The sequence below is a fragment of the Triticum aestivum genome, chromosome 5B (assembly GCF_018294505.1).
Source record: "Triticum aestivum cultivar Chinese Spring chromosome 5B, IWGSC CS RefSeq v2.1, whole genome shotgun sequence".
In the NCBI taxonomy this organism is placed as follows: Eukaryota; Viridiplantae; Streptophyta; class Magnoliopsida; order Poales; family Poaceae; genus Triticum; species Triticum aestivum.
Window position 1 is genome coordinate 21,400,979 of NC_057807.1, and position 18,705 is coordinate 21,419,683.

Here is an 18,705-nt window from a genome sequence, read left to right on the forward strand (position 1 = left end):
AAACGTGTTAAAACCGTAACTTTGGTTTAAGTGTCAAAATCCAGTTCCGTTTTCACCGTTGGGTTTCTCACGACGAGTTCTTCAGAACTAGATCCCATTTAAGTAGGTTTCGTCAAAAAAATTCGAGGGCAACTTTGAGTGCGATGGAGGCAACTATAGTGCTATAGGGAAGCAACTTCTGCCTTTTGGCCTAGTAGGACTGCCATTAGGTTGGTTCTCGTAAAAATGAGAAAAATCACACAAAACATAAGGCTAAAACATGTCCCCATGTGCATATATTTGCGGTTCAAAAGGTTTAGAAACCCGTAACTTTTGATTCAAGCTTCTAAATCCAGTTTTGTTTTCATCGTTGGGTTTCTCGCGACAAGTTCTTCAAAACTAGATCCCATATTGGTAGGTGTTTTCAAACTTTTTTTAAGCAACTTTGGGTGTGATGGAGACAACGTTAGTGCTATAGGGAAGCAACCTCATATTTTTTTTACCTAGTACGATTGCCTATTAGTTGGTTTGTGTAAAAAAGAGAAAATCACACAAAACATGAGGCACATTGATCCCACCTAGCAACTTGATGTCACACTGTGTGCAACTCCAACTCATCTTGTGTGTGTATGCAACTATACATATCTACATATAGCAATTGTTCTAGTAAACTCTAAGCAATTGCCCCCTAGCAGAAATTCACACAACTGTTCTAGTAAGATCCAAAGCCACTATTCCTAGCAAAAAAATCCAAGGAGTTATCCTAGCAAATCCAAGCATTTGTTATGCCAAAACACAACTCCTCCAAAACCAAGCAATTGTACTATCCAATCCAAGCAACTGCATTACTAAATAACAACTATGAAAAAATTGTCCTAGCAAAACCAAGCAACTATCCCTAGCATTCCTTCTTAGGTTGTCTACTTTAGGCAGAAACAATGTATGACCAACTTGAATAGCCTTTGTGGAAAACTATCTGCCCCCCCCCCCCCCATGCAACTTATCTATTCTAGCAAAAATCCAAAACAAGTCGATTACAAAGAAAACACAAATTGAAAATTGTTCTAGCAAAAAAATCCAAGCAACTATCTAGCAAAACCAAACAACTATATTATAAAAAACACAAATGCAAAAACCTGTTCAAAACGAAACCAAGCAACTGCCCAAACAAAATCACGAGAACTTAACAGTGATAATTAGTTGCCTAACAATGATGCCCGGTTGCATGTCATCGCTAATTAGTTGGCTACGATAATAGGACAAGTTGTCTGTCGATGTAGGTCATGTTGCATGTACTCTGAAACATAGTGTTAGCATACTCGATAGTGCGCTAGACAACTTATAAGGACTTCTCCTTGATACGGAATTATAATAGGCAAACTAAGAAGTTGCTTTCCTATAGCACTAAAGTTGCCTCTACAGCACCCAAAGTTGCTTTAAAAAAAGTTCGTCAAAATATACCCATATGAGGTCTAGTTTTGAAGAACTCACCACAAAAACCCAATGGTGAAAATGAACCTAAATTTCAGTAATTGAATCAAAAGTTATGATTTTCTAAATATTGTAAAACCCTAATAAATGCACGTATTTTTCCTTCCTATTGTGCTCGGATGGGACGAGGACCAGATACTTTTCTTTTGTTAGTGTACTGACGACACACACCCTTTATGGCAGGTCTGCTCAGATGCAACCCGTGTCGTATGAGTTTTCTGTCGCATAACACGTGCGCTCAGAAACACCAATTAGTGCAGCTACACTAATAAGCATTTATGAAAAAGAAAACGTAGTGTTTATTCTGTGTTAGTCTGATCTCCTGCTGCAAGCACCTGCACACATGGTGGTTCTGCTTCCTCTTCAGCACACAGTTCCTGATTTTTTTCCTGACAAAAACAGTTCCTGATACTCGGGCAAAGGATTCACGACATGTCTCGCAGTGGTGATCTGGGCTCTGGGCACCGCTACCGACTTGAATTTCATGAGGTGCGGATGTTCTCTTTTATTAGCTGTACTGCTTTGTCAAACGGCAACGGCTGCGGTGCCAAGCATGCCTCTTCTGTTGAGACCATGTCAAGTCCTGGGTAGGGGGCAGCTCCAAACTCTTTTCTACCAATCCCAGTATAATCCTGCTGTTGCAATATAGTGCTGGAAGGTCTTTATTCTCAAAGATAACAAATATCAGAAGCATTGACGGAGCTAGAAATTCGGTGAGCAGCAATCCACCAGCCAACTGTAATAACCCGATGATGGGAGAGGGTTTGAGAAGAGGATCAGGAGAGGGACACTAGTAGAAAAGGGGGGCAATGGTCCAGGCCGGGTCAGCCCATTAGTCTTGGTTCAATCTAGAACCGGAACCAATGGTGGCATTGGACCTGGTTCATGAGCCTCGGGGGCCGGGCGGGCCACGTGGGCCATTGATCCCGGTTCGTCTGAACCTTTTGGTCTCGGTTGGCAGGACGAACCGGGACCAATGGGCCTCACTCCTGGCCCACCACCATTGGTCCCGGTTGGTGGCTTGAACCGGGACCAAAGGCAGCCCTTTAGTCCCGGTTCGTGCCACCAACCGGGACTAAAGGGTTGGTCCTCGTTGAGTAGTTTTTTATATAGTTTTTCTTTCTTTTCTGCTATATTTATTTTTTTTCTATTTTTTTCTGAGTTGTAATAAGTCATTAAAAATAAAAAATAGGCGCAATGCTCGTTAATTAGCTTCAAGCCTTTCAGAATAGTGTAAACTGCACTGCACATAGCTCCGTGCAGTCTACCCTATTCCTCAAGGCTTGAAGCTAAGCAACGTGCAGGTTAGCATTGAGCCTCTTCTGCATCGTCTCTGCACTCAAGGGCTTATAAACCGCTGCGAGTGCCTCTCACTTGGCGAGGTGGGACTAAAAAACAGCTGCAACAAGAATCAACTAAAAAACTCTTTTACCGGTTCATGCCACGAACCGGTACTAAAAGGTCGCCTTAAAACCTGTACCAAATAAAATGCCTTTATAACAGCCTTAGAACTGGTACCGAAGGAATCAACTAAAAAGCTTTTATAAACCTCTCTAGTATTATTAAAACTAAAATTATATAAAATTTTGTTACAAACTTTAATAGCAAAAGGAATTATCATAAAAGAAAATAAATAAGTAATTATAATTCTGTTCAAAACATTAAAAGCAAAAAAGAATTATCATAAAAGAAAATAAATAAGTAAGTAGAATTTTGTTACAAACTTTAATAGCAAAAAGAATTATCATAAAAGAAAATAAATAAGTAATTAGAATTCTGTTCAAAACATTAAAAGCAAAAAGATTTATCATAAAAGAAAATAAATAAGTAATTAGAATTTTGTTACAAACTTTAATAGCAAAAAGAATTATCATAAAAGAAAATAAATAAGTAATTAGAATTCTGTTCAAAACATTAAAAGCAAAAAGAATTATCATAAAAGAAAATAAATAATTAATTAGAATTTTGTTACAAACTTTAATAGCAAAAAGAATTATCATAAAATAAATAAAGCAAAAAACAAAAGAAAAAAAGGGGAAAAATAAAAAAAATTACCACCTACTGAGCCACCACGGCCTGAATACGACTAGAAACCTTATTGGGCTAGGATTCAGGTCCCTAGACTGCCCAGTAGGCCCATAGGCAGAGACACAAGTTTAGGCCAGTAGGCCTGCAATAGTGAGGAGTTCAAATGGGAGGGTAGAGTTGCACTTATAAACAGGTGCAGTCGCTCCTCAGCTAGCGAGGTGGGACTAAACATCCCACTGCACCGTGCCAGTGCAAGGCCTTTAGTCCCAATTGCTGGCTCGAACCGGGACTAAAGGGGTGCATTGGTACCGGTTGGAGGCACCAACCGGGACCAATGCCTCTCTTTTGTCCCGGTTTGCGGCACCAACCAGGACCAAAGGTCTCTGCTTCCCGCCCTTTGGGCTGCTGAAAAGCGGCCTTTGGTCCCGGTTGGTGCCACCAACCGGGATTAAAGGTCGCATTAGTCCCGGTTTGTCTCACGAACCGGGACCAATGATCTGCCTATATATCTGGCACTCGCCAAAATTTCGTTCAGTTTGCTCTTCTCCGCCCCGACGCCGCCAGGCTGCCCGTCGGTCTCCGGCTCGCCGTCGCCGTCGCACCCCCGCCCCGCCCCGATCGACGCCGTCGCCGCCCCGCCCTTGCCCGTCGTCGTGCCGCCCCGCCCCGCCCTTGCCCGTCGCCGCGCCGCCCCGGCCTGCCCCGCCTCTGCCCGTCGCCGCGCCGCCCCGCGCTGCACCCCACCTCGCCGTCGTCGTCGCCGTTGCCGTCCCCGACACCGTCGCCGTCCCCGACACCGTCGCCGTGAGCAACTAATTTAATTTGATGTTAGTAGTAGTTAATTGAGTTAGATTTTGTTGGATTTTTTGTAGATTTTTTTGTAGTTCATTGATTTTTTTTGTTAGATGTGTAGCTCATAGATTTTTCTGTTAGATTTTTTTCATATTGTGTAATTAATTAGTTCATATTGTGTTAGATTTTTTAATGATTTTTTATGTTGTAATTTAGATGTCAAATTTTTATGATTTTTTTTGTTGTAATTTAGATGCCAATTTTTTTCATATTGTGTAAGTAATTTAGATGTCAAATTTTTATGATTTTTTTTCTGTTATAATTTTTTTCATAGAATTTTAATGATTTTTTTGTTCATAGTATTTTCTTTGTCAATTTATTGTGTATGTATAGAAAAAATTAGTTAGAAAAATAATAGAACTATAGTTAAACTAGTTTATTTTTAGTAAGTACTACTTTATTTTATTTATAGTAAGTGCTTCATATATAGTTGAACTAGCTAGTTGATTTAATAAACCAATTTATTTTACTATATATAGAAGTAGTTTATTTTTAATAAGTACTACTTTATTTATTTATAGTAAGTGCTTAGTAGTTGAACTAGTTGATTTAATTAATAAAACTACTTTATTTAACTATATATAGAAGTAGTTCCCGCATCGACGTCGACGATGCCTATCCCGCATCCTCGTCGTCGTCGACTCGGCGGTGGAGGCCTGCTTGATCAGGGCCATGTTCGGGACTGGGCTCCACCGGGCTGGTATTGGGAGGTGTTACCTTCTGGGGGACGTAGGTTGGTGAGGAGGCAGCGTGTTGTTGACCCGATCCTTATTTGGTGGCGGTCGCGTGGGCCAGTGATGGTGTCGAGGCTTCTGGACACCGTGGAGGTGGTACGTCACCGTGTCAGCGAGGAGGACGAGCACGTCCGTCGCTACATGGTTGCGTTGGAGGGCAGGTTCGACAATACCTGGAAGGTTCTTCAGGGATCTCACTGGAGCTATGATCATGTGATCGTTCCTTATCTTTGGGTGTCCACCGTCCGCGACGATACCCGTCGGGCGCTACGGTTCTAGCTGTATTAATTAGCGATGTTGTATGTATGATAGTATTCGAGGAGTATTCGACGATGTACGAACACAAGAGATGATGTACTTTTGGTTATAATTGAATGCATGCTAATTTGAATACTACTTTATTTTACGATTTGGTTTTGCTTATTGAATGCTCATATTAGAAAAGTACTCCTACTTTGAATGCTAAAATTGAAGAGCACTCTATGCAGAAATTTAGGAGCCCCCTCCATCATCCACGCTGTCGTGGGGGTAGCTTCTCCTTCATTCCCGTGTGCTAGATAATTTGTTATAATAATGGACTCGGGAATGAAAGGAGGAGCTACGTACCATCTGACATTGGTAGACTACACCGATGGCTCCGAATTAACTTATAAGGAGAAAAATCATCTGATCGCATTTTGTACTAATCTTGAGAATTACAATGTCTACAATCGAACTCCTCAACATTATGGTCAATACGTGCCACTAGTGCACGTGTTGAACTACGGTAACTACCATGGAGATACCCTGATAAGATTTTTTACTATTACGACATCCCTGCATCTTTTTAAATACTTCTAAAACTAGTACATCATTGCTAACTACGAAGTTATTACTATGTTTTTCAACAGATAATCCCGAATGATTGTGTGCCTCATCTGATGTATACGCACGGTCGCCTTGATGTTTTGAACATACAACCAGGTCGTCCTACGAATTTCAATTGTCCATACTGGATTTCTAAAAGAAGTGGAGACATGACAATTAAAGAATGAAAAAAATGTATGGACAGTCGTAAGGAGCTTCTTGCAAGCAAAAGGAGGCGAAGCGCAAGAATTGGAGACAGGGTGATCTTCATTCTTCATAATGAAGAGTCAGGGCCTATATTGTTTTATGCTATTTTACCTTAAGGGTGTTTAGGTCCTACCTGATACTGATGATCATGTGCTAAGAACAATTATGTAGGGTTGGGTTCGATGACTATGAGGATGATGATCGTATGACTTGTTATTAATAACGAGTAGAAGTTGTGTGATGATGCATGATTAGTAGGACTTGTTATTATATATGATGATGTATGATGCGAGCATCCATGAGTTATTATATATCAGCGGGTGAAATGAACATAGCAGTAGCTAGCATTGGTAAACCAAGGACGAAGATATAAGAGAGGACACTTCTCTCTATTAGCTAGCTAATAACAACCTAAAATTAACCCCCAAAACCCCTAAACCCCTAAACCAGCCACTTTTTTAAAAAAAGAAAAAGAAAAACCTCAGCTGCTGACACATGGAAGCCTTTTGGTCCCTGTTCATGTCACCAACCGGGACCAAAGGCCCCCTTGCCTGGGCTGCTCGCAGTGGCCACGTGGAGGCCCATCTGTCCCGGTTCGTGTTAGAACCAAGACTAAAGGGTGGAGGCATTAGTAACGAACCTTTAGTCCCGGTTCAAGAACCGGGACTAAAGGCCCTTACAAACCGGAACAAATGCCCCCTTTTCTACTAGTGGGAGGAGAAGGGAGCAGGTGAGAAGAGAGGGCTCGGGGAGAGATGGGGATCAGACTTAATCTCATTCATGCCCCGACTCAGAGTTCCACATCTACTTAAGTAGTACTGGCCCAAGGCCACACTTGCACACACACGCTTACATGGCCGCGGCCCAACACTACAATTGCACTGAGTGCCTCGCTGTCCGCTTCAGGGTTCAGCTAACTGCTGGACTGAACCTGAAGGCGTTACAGTCGCCCCTCCTTGAGCAGCTGCTTCATCTTCTTCCCAGAGCTCAGCGTCAGGGAAACGCTTCCGAATGACGCCATAATCTTCCCAGGTGGTTGCGTCGGCTGGCAAAGTGGACCATTGCACCCGTACCTGAGTGAGGGCGGCATCTCCTTTCTTGACCATGCGGCGTTCCTGGATGGCAATGGGTTTTAGTGGCGTCGTCTTCAGATCAGGCACCTTTGGCAGCTCCGAGAAGACGGGAGTGTAGCTGGGGACGAACGGCTTGAGCTGGGAGATGTGGAAGACTGGATGAATGCGCCCGTTCGGTGGCAGCTCCAGGTGATAGGCGAGGTTGCCAACACGCTCCAGGACGGTGAAGGGACCAAAGAACTTGTACGCCAACTTGCAACAGGGGCGGCTGGCGACGGAGACTTGGACGTAGGGCTGGAGCTTGAGGAGGACTTGGTCCCCAACGGCGAAGGAGAGCTCGGAGTGGTGCTTGTCTGCGTGCTTCTTGAAACGGTCTTGGGCTCGATTGAGATGGCCTCACAGCATCTCGGTGTGCGCCACCCAGTCAAGGTCGCCTGTGGCTGCGTCGGTGGGCAGCTCGCTGCTGAAAGCTGGGAGTCCTCCCAAGTTGGGATCCCGCTCGTACAGTGCCTTGAACGGAGAGCAGCGAAGCGAAGAGTGATGCGTTGAATTGTACCAGAACTCTGCTGCAGGAAGCCACCTACGCCATTGCTTGGGCTGGTCGTTGATGGCACAGCGAAGGAACATCTTGAGGCACTGGTTCACCCGTTCGCTCTGCCCGTCCGTCTGTGGATGGTATGCTGTGGAATAGAGGAGCTTGGTACCAGCGGCTGCGAGAATTTCCCTCCACATGGCGCTTGTGAATATCTTGTCGCGGTCAGAGACGATCGTGTGCGGAACGCCGTGGAGCTTGATGATGGAGTCCCAGAAGGCTCGTGCCACTTGCGTTGCATTGAAAGGATGGCGAAGGGGCATGAAGTGGGAGAACTTGGTCAAACGGTCGACCACCACCATGATCGTGTCGAATCCCTCCGATGTAGGCAATTCCTCGACAGAATCCATGGTCAGGTCATGCCATGGTTCTATCGGAATTGGCAGCGGCTGCAGCTTGCCGGCGGGGTGACGTAGCTCGTGCTTGGCCTGCTGACAGGTACGGCACTGATGGATGTAGTCCTCGACAGCGCGCTTGAGGCCCATCCAGGAGAACAGCTTGCGCACACGCTGGTAGGTGGCGGCGATGCCGGAGTGCACCCCCACAGCGCTATCATGCAGCGCCGCGATCAGCTTGGTCTGGAGTGCCGTGTTGGCGCCAATCCAGAGCCGGTCGCCTTGACGTATGATGCCTTGCCGGAGGACTCGGCCTTGGTCGTCGGGGCTCTGGATCGCGAGCTGAGCCAGCAGCTCTTGTGCTGCCACATCCGTCTCGTAGGAATTGGCCACCTCTTGCAGCCATTGGGGGTGGCATACAGAGAGCGCGTGTCGGTGTCCAACCCGTGAGAGCGCATCTGCGGAGCCATTGTCGGCTCCTTTCTTGTACCGGAAGGAGAACTGAAGGCCGACAAGCTTGGACATGGCCTTGCGTTGCAGCTCGGTGTCAAGTTGTTGCTCCCCCAGGGCACACAAGCTCTTGTGATCTGTGACAATCTCGAATGGACCATGCTGCAAATATGGCCGCCACTTGTCAACGGCCATCATCACAGCGAGGAACTCCTTCTCGTACGTGGAGAGCTTCTGATTCTTGATGCCCAAAGCCTTGCTCATGTAGGCCATCGGGTGGCCATCCTGCACCAGGACGGCGCCCACGCCCGTGTCGCATGCGTCGGTTTCGATGGCGAATGGCTTGGTGAAGTCTGGGAGGGCGAGCACCGGTGTACTGGTCATAGCTTGCTTGAGCAGATCGAATGCCGCCTGGGTGCGCTCGTCCCAATGGAACCCTTTCTTGGTGAGGAGCTAGGTGAGTGGCTTGGCGAGCACCCCGTAGTTGGCGATGAACTTCCAGTAGTAGCCGGTGAGGCTGAGAAACCCACGCAGCCCCGTGGCGTTGGTGGGCACGGGCCACGCTTGCATCACGCTGGTCTTGCTTGCATCGGTAGCGACACCCTCCTTGGAGATGATGTGGCCGAGGTACTCGATGCTGGGTTGCGCGAACGTGCACTTGGACTCCTTGGCGTAGAGCTCGTGCTGCCGTAGCGTGTCGAGCACCAGCCGTAGGTGTTCCTCGTGCTCCTGCAAGTCAATGCTGAAAACTAGGATGTCATCAAGGAAGATGATCACAAACTTACAGTTGTAGCTGGCAAAGATGGAGTTCATAAGGCACTGGAATGTTGCCGGCGCATTGCAGAGGCCGAATGGCATCACTTTGAAGTGGAAGTGACCATGGTGGGTCTTAAAAACCGTCTTCTCTTCGTCCTCGGCGCGCATGCATATTTGGTGGTAGCCGGCGTGCAAGTCAATCTTGGAGAAGTAGGCGGCGCCGGCCAGCTCATCGAGAAGTTCGTCCACGACGGGAAGAGGAAATTTGTTCTTGACAGTAACTTGGTTGAGGCGACGAAAACCGATGCAGAACCTCCAACTACCGTCCTTCTTCTTCACCAGCAGGACAGGAGCAGTGTAGGGGCTCATGCTGTGCACGATGACACCAGCGTCCAGCATGTCACGCACCTGCTTCTCGATTTCATCCTTCTGCGCGGGCGAGTAACGGTAAGGGCGGGTGTTGATTGGTGGTGCGCCTGGTTCCAAATTGATCCTGTGGTCGTACTGACGGCGCGGTGGCAGAGTCTTGGGTTCAGAGAACACGTCTGCATATTCCTGTAAGACTCGCTGAATGTTTGGTGGTACAGGGGCTGGTGGTGCTTTGCTCTGCGGTTCCACAGTTACCAAAGGCCGCAGTCCAGATGTCATTAGCCACTTCCATACGATGAAGCTCATACGCATCGACCTCGGAGATTGGAGGCGGGTCTTTGGTTTTGACCCTTGTAAATGCACAAGCTTGCCCTCTGTTTCAAATGCAATCGTCTTCTCTAGCCAGTGGCAATTCATCGGACTGTGCGCGCCCAACCAATCCATGCCCAACACCCCATCATAGGCACTGAGTTGAAGCACGCGGAGATCCGTGTGGAAGGTATGCCCCGGCACCTGCCAAGAGAGCTTGCGCACGATGCGATCGCAGTGCAGCCGGTGCCCATTGGCGACATGCACAGAGACTGGCGGGAGTGATTCTATTACGGTGCCCAAGCGACTGACAAAAGCCTCACTGACGAAATTGTGTGTGCTTCCGGAGTCCACCAAGAGCAGCATAACTTGGTCTCCCACCATGGCACGAAGGCGAATGGTGGAAGGGGCTTCATCCCCGGTGACGGCATGCTGGGACAGCGAGCAGCATTCAGCATCCTGGGCAGCGGGTGGCTCCAGTAATTGCAAGGCGTGAACTGTGTCATCTGAGAGAATTTCCCCATAATCACCAACCTCGATCATCATCATTACTCCCGTCCCCTTGCACTGATGTTTCCGGGAGTACTTGTCCCCGCAACGAAAACAGAGGCCATTGGTGCGTCTGAAATCGCGCAGCTGACGCTCCCAGCCAAACTCGTCGCCCCCTTGACGCGGTGGCACGACCCCGCGAGCCGGAATGGGTGCTGGCGCAGCTGGTGGTGGACGTCCCACTGGTGCTGGACGGTGTCGCTGAACACGTTGTTTCTCCAACTCTTCCTCCTGTATGCGTGTTAACACGTTGTTTCTCCAACTCTTCCTCCTGTATGCGTGCCAAAGGCTTCGACGACGGCGCCGTGATCTCACTCCAAATCAGACGTAACCCCGTGCAGGATTTCGTGCAATTCGCCGGAGCAATTCGCACCTACACGGTGAATGTTACAGGTCGATCGAGAGGATACGAGATCTGCAGCCGCGTGGAAGTGGGGGGGGGGGGGGATTTCGGCTCTGATTACCAACTGTAATAACCCGATGGTGGGAGGGGGTTTGAGAAGGGGATCAGGAGAAGGGAGGAGAAGGGAGCAGGTGAGAAGAGATCGGGGAGAGATGGGAATCAGACTTAATCTCATTCATGCCCCGACTCAGAGTTCCACATCTACTTAAGTCTGGCCCAAGGCCACACTTGCACACACACGCTTACATGGCCGCGGCCCAACACTACAATTGCACTGAGTGCCTCGCTGTACGCTTCAGGGTTCAGTTAACTGCTGGACTGAACCTGAAGGCGTTACACCAACACAGCCAAGACAAGAACATCCGGAGAAATTTTGTAATTTGAAAACGTAACGTAACAAACTCAAGACTTAGATGATGAACAATTCGCCACTCAGTTTACAATACACACCGACAACCGCCTCAAAAACCACCAAATCAAAGGGATGAGCACATGGCGCCGCGCCGCGCCGAGAAACAAACTAGCCTAACCAACAGGTGGATACAGAGACCCAGATTATTCAAAGTAAACACGGCTATGGTGGCGACATCCTCCTTGCAATTAAAATGGGGGAGCTGCTATACGGCTTACTGCGCCTTGGCGAGCTCGGCGCGGATCTGCTTGGCGGCCTCGACCATGTTGGTGAGGGCGGGCTTGACCTCGGCATACTTGCGGGTCTTGAGACCGCAGTCGGGGTTCACCCACAGGATGTTGGTGTCGAGCACCGCGAGCATCTTGTTGACACGGTCGGCGATCTCCTCCTTGGACGGGATCCTGGGGGAGTGGATGTCGTACACGCCCGGGCCAATGCCGGCGCCGTACACCACGCCCTCGCGGAAGACGGAGAGAAGCTTCTCGTCGGACCGCGAGTTCTCGATGGTGATCACATCGGCGTCCATGTTGATGATGGACTGGATGATGTCGTTGAAGTTGGAGTAGCACATGTGGGTGTGGATCTGTTGAGAGAGAATGTGTCAGCTGCAATGCAATGATCCAGAAGAAAGGTAGTAGGTTCCTGCAAGGCTACACCGTATACAGGTCAAGCAGATTTTTACCTGGGTGGTGTCCTGGACACCGCAGTTGGTGATCCTGAAGGAGTGCACGGCCCAGTCCAAGTAGAAAGCATGCTCCGACTTGCGGAGTGGCAGACCCTCTCTCAAAGCAGCCTCATCGATTTGGATAACCTGCAAACGGAACCATTTAGAAAAAATCCCAGGTACACTCATTCTGTGCATGGATCCTGTTGCTTAAATGCGAAACAAATACAACAGTGCCAACCTGAATACCACCAGCCTCAAGGTCCTCGACCTCCTTCTTGATTGCAAGAGCAATCTGGTAGCAAGTCTCAAACCTGATAAGATATGAATCGACATGTTAGCCACTAAAGGCAAGTGCTATCCTCGACATGTCGCAAACATTATTTGAGGAAGCTACTAACCTCGGTTGGTCATTTCTGACAAAAGACCAGTTAAGGATTGTGACAGGGCCTGTCAGCATACCCTTCATTGGGCGAGCAGTCATGCTCTGCGCCATCTTGGACCAGAAGACGGTCATGGGGTTGGGGCGGCTCACATCACCATAGATGATCGGTGGCTTGACGCACCTTGATCCGTAAGATTGCACCCAACCATTGGCAGTGAACGTGAAACCAGAGAGCTGCTCACCGAAGTACTCAACCATATCGTTCCTCTGTGAAATGCATATCAAGTCGGTCAAACACAGAATCAGACATCTCAAGATATCAAAAATAAGTCATTACATTTTGTGCTTGAGAAAATAAGAAGATATTTTCTCAAACAGAACATCGATGACACAAGGATACTGACCTCAGGCTCTCCGTGCACAAGCACATCAATGTCAAGCTCTTCTTGGATCTTAACAACCTTGCTAATCTCCTCCTTGATGGCATTGGTGTACTCCTCCTCAGAGATCCTGAAACGCAATTCATTTATGAGCAACAGACAAAATATAACTAGTTAATGAAGAGGCATTATGAATATTACTCACTTCTTTGCCTTGTACTCACGGCGGACTCTCCTGAGCTCCACTGTCTGTGGGAATGAACCAATGGTGGTCGTGGGAAGGATCGGAAGGTTGAGCTTCTTTTGCTGCGCATCCAACCTAGCGCTAACGGTGGTAGCGCGGCGGTGATCAGAGCCCTTGAGGGCGGTGGCCTGTAAGAAATATATTATTATGGATTGTGTACATGTTATGTCAGCACGGAATTGGAATGTGCAGTTTTGAAGCATGGATTACTTACAGCCTTCTGGACCTCCTCATTTGTGACACGTGGTGACGACCTTCTTGAGGCCAGAGCAGCAGCATTTGCAGAGAAGTAAGCCTGCAGATGATAACATATAGACATGAACGAGTCATTGTCTGAAATATATAAAAGAAAACCAGGCTCTAGTCAAGAGGATGCAAATTAAGGTCATAAACGTTCGTCATACCTCATCCTTTTGACCAGCCAATGCCTTGGCAAGGGCGTTCACCTCAACGACCTTTTGGGCGGCAAATGCGAGCCATGACTTAATCTCATCATCAAGCTTGGTCTCATTTACAAGGTCCACAGCAGTGTGCATGAGTGAGCAGGAAGTCGATATGACAAGCTTGTCTGCACAAATGTCATAATTAGAAACTGGAAATTGTAGATGCAAGCCTATAATAAGGAAAACTTCTACATAGCACAACATGCTTACCCTTCCCAACAACAGCCTCAAGAGACTGAAGAGTGGCGAGAGATGCAGCAAGGTCATCAGCCCAAATGTTGCGTCCATCTACGACACCAGCAAAGAGGTACTTTCCAGCGGGGAAACCACTCTTGACAAGCTCAAGAGTCTTGGTTCCACGTTCAAGGTCAAAACCATAAGCAGTCACACTGCTCAATGATGTAAGAGTCCTGAAGTTGCGGTCAAAACCACGGTCAAGGTTAAATGTGATATTCCAACAAAGGGGTATATAAAAGGAACAACTGGTTAAAATTGGTAAACTGGCACAAAAAAGAAGCATACTTGTATGAGTCTGCAGGGACGTCAGCGAAGTAGGTCTCAACAAGAACGTTCAATCCAGAAAGTGCCGACTCAAGTTCTGAGTAAGCTGCAGAGAATGCAGACAGATGGTGGGATTCAAGATCCTTAACAAGGGTGGGCTCATCAAACTGAATCCATGAAGCGCCAGCTGCCTTCAGCTCAGCAATAACCTCCCTAAAAACCATGATAAGTCAAATTATCAACTGATGATTTAGGTGCAATAGTAGTAATTTACTCGTTTCTATGCTTACTTGTAGACGGGAAGGATGCTGCTAAGAAGGGAAAGGGGAGAGAATGATTTCTCTACACCCTTGGCGGCCTTTGAGAGCAACAAGTATGAGACTGGTCCGACAAGTACTGGGACGGTATCAACGCCAAGCTGCATGAGTAGCGAGTGCACATAATATAAGACATACAATACAAGCACGCAAACAACCTTTAAAGAAACACGAAGATTCATTTCCGAGTGAACGTCACAAAATTCAGAAATTGCTGCTTAACTCTGTAATCATACTGGCATCACTATTCCCACATTGCAGGGATTATAATGAACAGATAATTAGTAACTGAAACTTGTCAAATCAGGTACATTGACAACCTGGTGCTAAACCATGTAATCCTACCAGCATCGCTATTGCCACGTTGCAGGGCTTGTAGTGAAAATATAATTAGTAACTGCAATCTCATTTTTGCTATTCTACACTTTCTACATTCAAAGGGTTTTCAGCACAGGACCTATGGTAATGAGATGTTACAACTATATAAAGTAATTATTAGAGTTACTTAGTTGGCCATTAACCAATTTGATCAGACAAGAGTGAGAATGTTCTGAAATGTCAATGTAAAACTGCATCTTAATGTAAATTGCAACTCTTTTTACTAGTTCAAAACAGTTAAGCAAATGTAGGAATAAGAAATAGTTTATTACTACTATCACTTGAGATTTGATTAACACAGCGGCATTCTAGAGTGATCAGGGTGTTATCACAACACTTGTGTGTTCAAAAATAACAATTAGGCAGGCTAACATCAGAAAGGTAAAATTTCACAAGATATAGCAAGTCAGCTAATATATGATTTTACTATCATACCGCCTTAGCCTCCTTGTACTCATTGATAGCCTTGTGAGAAGAGTAGGAGAACTTGGTACTAGGAGCCAATTCAGGGACGATAAAGTGGCTGTAATAGTAAAAGATGTCGTTAGTAAAAGTACTAGATACAGAATAAACTATGTGAGAACAACCTTAGGTAGAATCCGGTGGACTTACTAGTTGGTGTCGAACCACTTGGTCATCTCCATAGCAGGGACGGTGGCGTTACCCCTAGCCATCGAGAAGTAGGTGCTCAAATTGATCTCCCCACCGGTCCATGAGTAACGGTCTGGGACGGCACCGAGCATGGCGGTGGTGTCAAGAACCTGATCATAGTAGGAGAAGGTGTTGCTGGGGATGTACTTGATCCCAGCATCAGCCATCTGCTTCCAGATGCTGGCCCTGAGGTCGGTGGCAACCTTCTCCAAATCCTCGGCGCTGCTCTTGCCATCCCAGAAAGACTCCAGGGCAAACTTGAGCTCCCTCTTGGGGCCCATGCGCGGGTATCCGACAATGTGGGACGCCATCTTTCTGCATAAATAATTGAACAATTGAATTACAATCAGGTTGATCTCACTAAGTGAATTCAGATCTTGCAACTGAGACTATGGATCTCTATAATTCAAACATAACCTGAGAAAACTAACCCACAAAATACAATTTTTCAGTAACAATTTTCTGCAAGCAACATAGTGAACAAACGACAAAATGCATTCATTAAAATTTCATATTCTTACAGGAAATTTATTAGGCATGGAATCGTACACCTGATTTGCTAGTGTCTAAAAGAACAAAAGTAGAAGACTGAACTAAATCAATACAGGTAGGTAGGTTAGGTGTACCAACAGCAACCACTACCATGTAGGCCTCAGGGTTGGTACATAAATCCTAACAACAATTGGTGGGAGGCAGTGGCGGTGGCAGTGTCCCTCTCACACCAGCAAAGGGTGGGACAGGTGGATCTTGGACAAATACATAAGTAACGATCGACAAATCTAGCATAGAGTACATTCCAAGTTTATAACAGACAGTGCATGCATGGACACCAATAGCAGAATTTTCAAATCTTTTGAGCTACACGCCAGTACCCATGCACTAACAATAAATAAATAAATCTCCAGCTAACAGAATAATAAATCCGAGGAGATAAACCTCTTGGCTCAGGGTCAGATCCAGAACCACTGGGCTGGGCACCTGATAAACAGAGCATGGGCCTAAATAATAGTGTGGCCAGGTCTCAGTAGACCAAGACTTAACTAAGTGCAAATCAAGTGATATAATATGTAAGAAAAGATAATGATAAAAATTGCATGGATCTTCATGTAAGATCCCATAAATATAGTCTCAGTCGACTGAGATTTAGCAATTCCCCGAATACAAATACTGAATCAAAATTCAACGACGAGAAGCGCCAGATCCCCCTAATCCGAACCCACCGAAACGCTTCGGCCATTTCCGTGACCGGAGATCGGATCTGAGCGCTCGATCGGCTCAGATCGGACCTCCGCAACGGCACCGGAAAAAACTATTCGCGGAAACAGAGCAGCCCATTCCCGCCCCTGATACTGCCAACAGAGCAGCCGAGCTCTCCGTCCGCGTCGCCTACCCGTGCCGCCTACGGGACGAGGCCCGCCGGCGGTGGCCGGGCGACCGATCCTACGGCCGATTACCAACACAGATCGTCGTTCAAAGCGCGCGAGACGGCCGATCCGGGGAACGGACGGGATCTGGGCGGACGGGGGTGCGCTCGTGCGTGCGGATTCACGGGTGCACGGGGGAGGGAGGGGGAGGGGGAGGGGTCGCTTACCCTGGGTGCGCGGAGGCGGAGGGGGACGGCGGCGAGCAACGGGGAGGAGGAGAGGCAGAGAACGGCGAGGGTGAGGGGTTTAGGGGTGGGCTTATTTATATATTTATAAACCGCTGGCGATTGGTTGGTGCGTGCGGGGGTATGCGGTTGGTGAGATCTGAATGCTCGCTCGCCTCTGTGGATCTGGTTGCGCAAGAATTTTTTTAAAACCACAAAAAAATAAATGGTTTTATCTTTTCCCCCTTCTTCTTTATTTATTGTTGGAAAAACTAAGTAACGGCCGTTCGCTATCTGGCGTTATAGAGCGAACACGTTGATCGGTGGGGGGTTGAGGCAAGGGGAGGAAGAGAAAGAAAGGGATGGAGAGGGGAGCTGTGACCGTTGCCCTCAAGGGATTCATTGGTATTTGATGGGTAACGTCGATGCCTCTCCGTGAGACATAAACGAACTGCCTTTGTTGAGGTGACGGTGTCCTACCGCGCAACCTGTTTGTTGATGATGCATGGTGATGAATGACCAACTAGATCTAGTTGCACAAATGGTCGAGAAGGTGAAGGAGAAGCTAGAAGAAATAGTGGGCGGACAAGCTAGGAGGACATCAATAAGGTTGTCTGAGGAAGGTTGGGGAAGGCTGGAGGCGGTAACATCAGAATTGGTGTTTCGAGAAAAAAGACGAGGTCGGTGGAAAATATATGACAGATGCACAACTTTTTATTTTATTAAAACCACAAAAAAAATATCTTTCCCCCTTGTTTATTTATTTATTGTTGGAAAACTAAGCAACGGTTGTTCGCTATCTGGCTTTGCGGAGCGAACGCGTTGATCCGTGGGGGATTGCGGCAAGGGGAGGAAAGAAAGAAGGGAATGGGGAGGGGAGGGGAGCTGCGACTGCCGCCCTCCGAGGACTCGACGATGTTTGATGGTAAGTCGATGCTCCACCCTCGGACATAAACAAATTGCCTTGTTGGGGTGTCGTGTCCTACCTCGGAACCTTTGGTTGATGCCTGGTGGCGGATGACCAACTAGATCCAGTGGCACAGATGGTCGAGGAAGGTGAAGGATAAGCTAGAAGAAAGAATTGGGAGACGACAGTGAGATCGAGGAGGACATCAATGAGGTTGTTTTGGCAGGGAGGGTGGAGGCGGTGAAATGATAATTGGTGCTTGGAGAAAGAAGACTAGGCCGGTGAAAAACAAATGACGCTCGTACCGAAATATTTGATGTGTAACGGTCGAGATCTAACCCTCCCCTCCCCCCTCCACCTTCTATTATGCCTTTTATCCGATGCACGACAAATATCATTTCCCGCTAGGTTCGGTAGCGAAGCAGAGTAAGTTCGTCGGCAAAAAGAGTTGATATTTAACACATACGTATCTGCCAGACTTGACCCGCGGATATTGTAATCCAAGTTATACATATGTCATTGTATTTTTTTAGATTATACATATGTCATTGTTTTGGAGAAAAGTCATAGTACATATATGTCGTATTATCGTCCTCCTATACCATATGCATGGACCGCAATTACGGTCAATTAGTGATCATCTTTCAGTGCGCGTAAAAACAAAACAGCTGTCAATGTTAAGTGGAAGGCCACCGTAAATTAGGCCTATTAACTCCAGCAAACCACATCATCGTCATTCAATCACTTTTGGCAATTGGCATTGCACACATGGATCAATTGTTATACAAAGCCGCCCGTACTATATCTGAACAGTAATTTAATCCCTACCGGCAATAATTTCCAATTTTCAATTGATATTTGG

General features: G+C 47.0%; 1 protein-coding gene across 1 annotated transcript; it reads right to left on the reverse strand.

Moving 5' to 3' along the window:
- Positions 1-11,334: 11,334 nt before the first annotated feature.
- Positions 11,335-17,118, reverse strand: LOC123110172 (5-methyltetrahydropteroyltriglutamate--homocysteine methyltransferase 1). Its single transcript, XM_044530644.1, has 14 exons — positions 16,940-17,118; positions 15,310-15,663; positions 15,133-15,220; positions 14,293-14,420; positions 14,024-14,215; positions 13,712-13,911; positions 13,463-13,626; positions 13,273-13,353; positions 13,020-13,186; positions 12,839-12,944; positions 12,451-12,701; positions 12,291-12,363; positions 12,068-12,196; positions 11,335-11,968 (listed from the first exon to the last, which is right to left on the reverse strand). Exons 2-14 carry the CDS (start codon positions 15,657-15,659, stop codon positions 11,600-11,602), a joined length of 2,298 nt encoding a protein of 765 aa, XP_044386579.1. The 5' UTR covers positions 15,660-15,663; positions 16,940-17,118; the 3' UTR covers positions 11,335-11,599.
- Between the last annotated feature and the right edge of the window lie 1,587 nt (positions 17,119-18,705).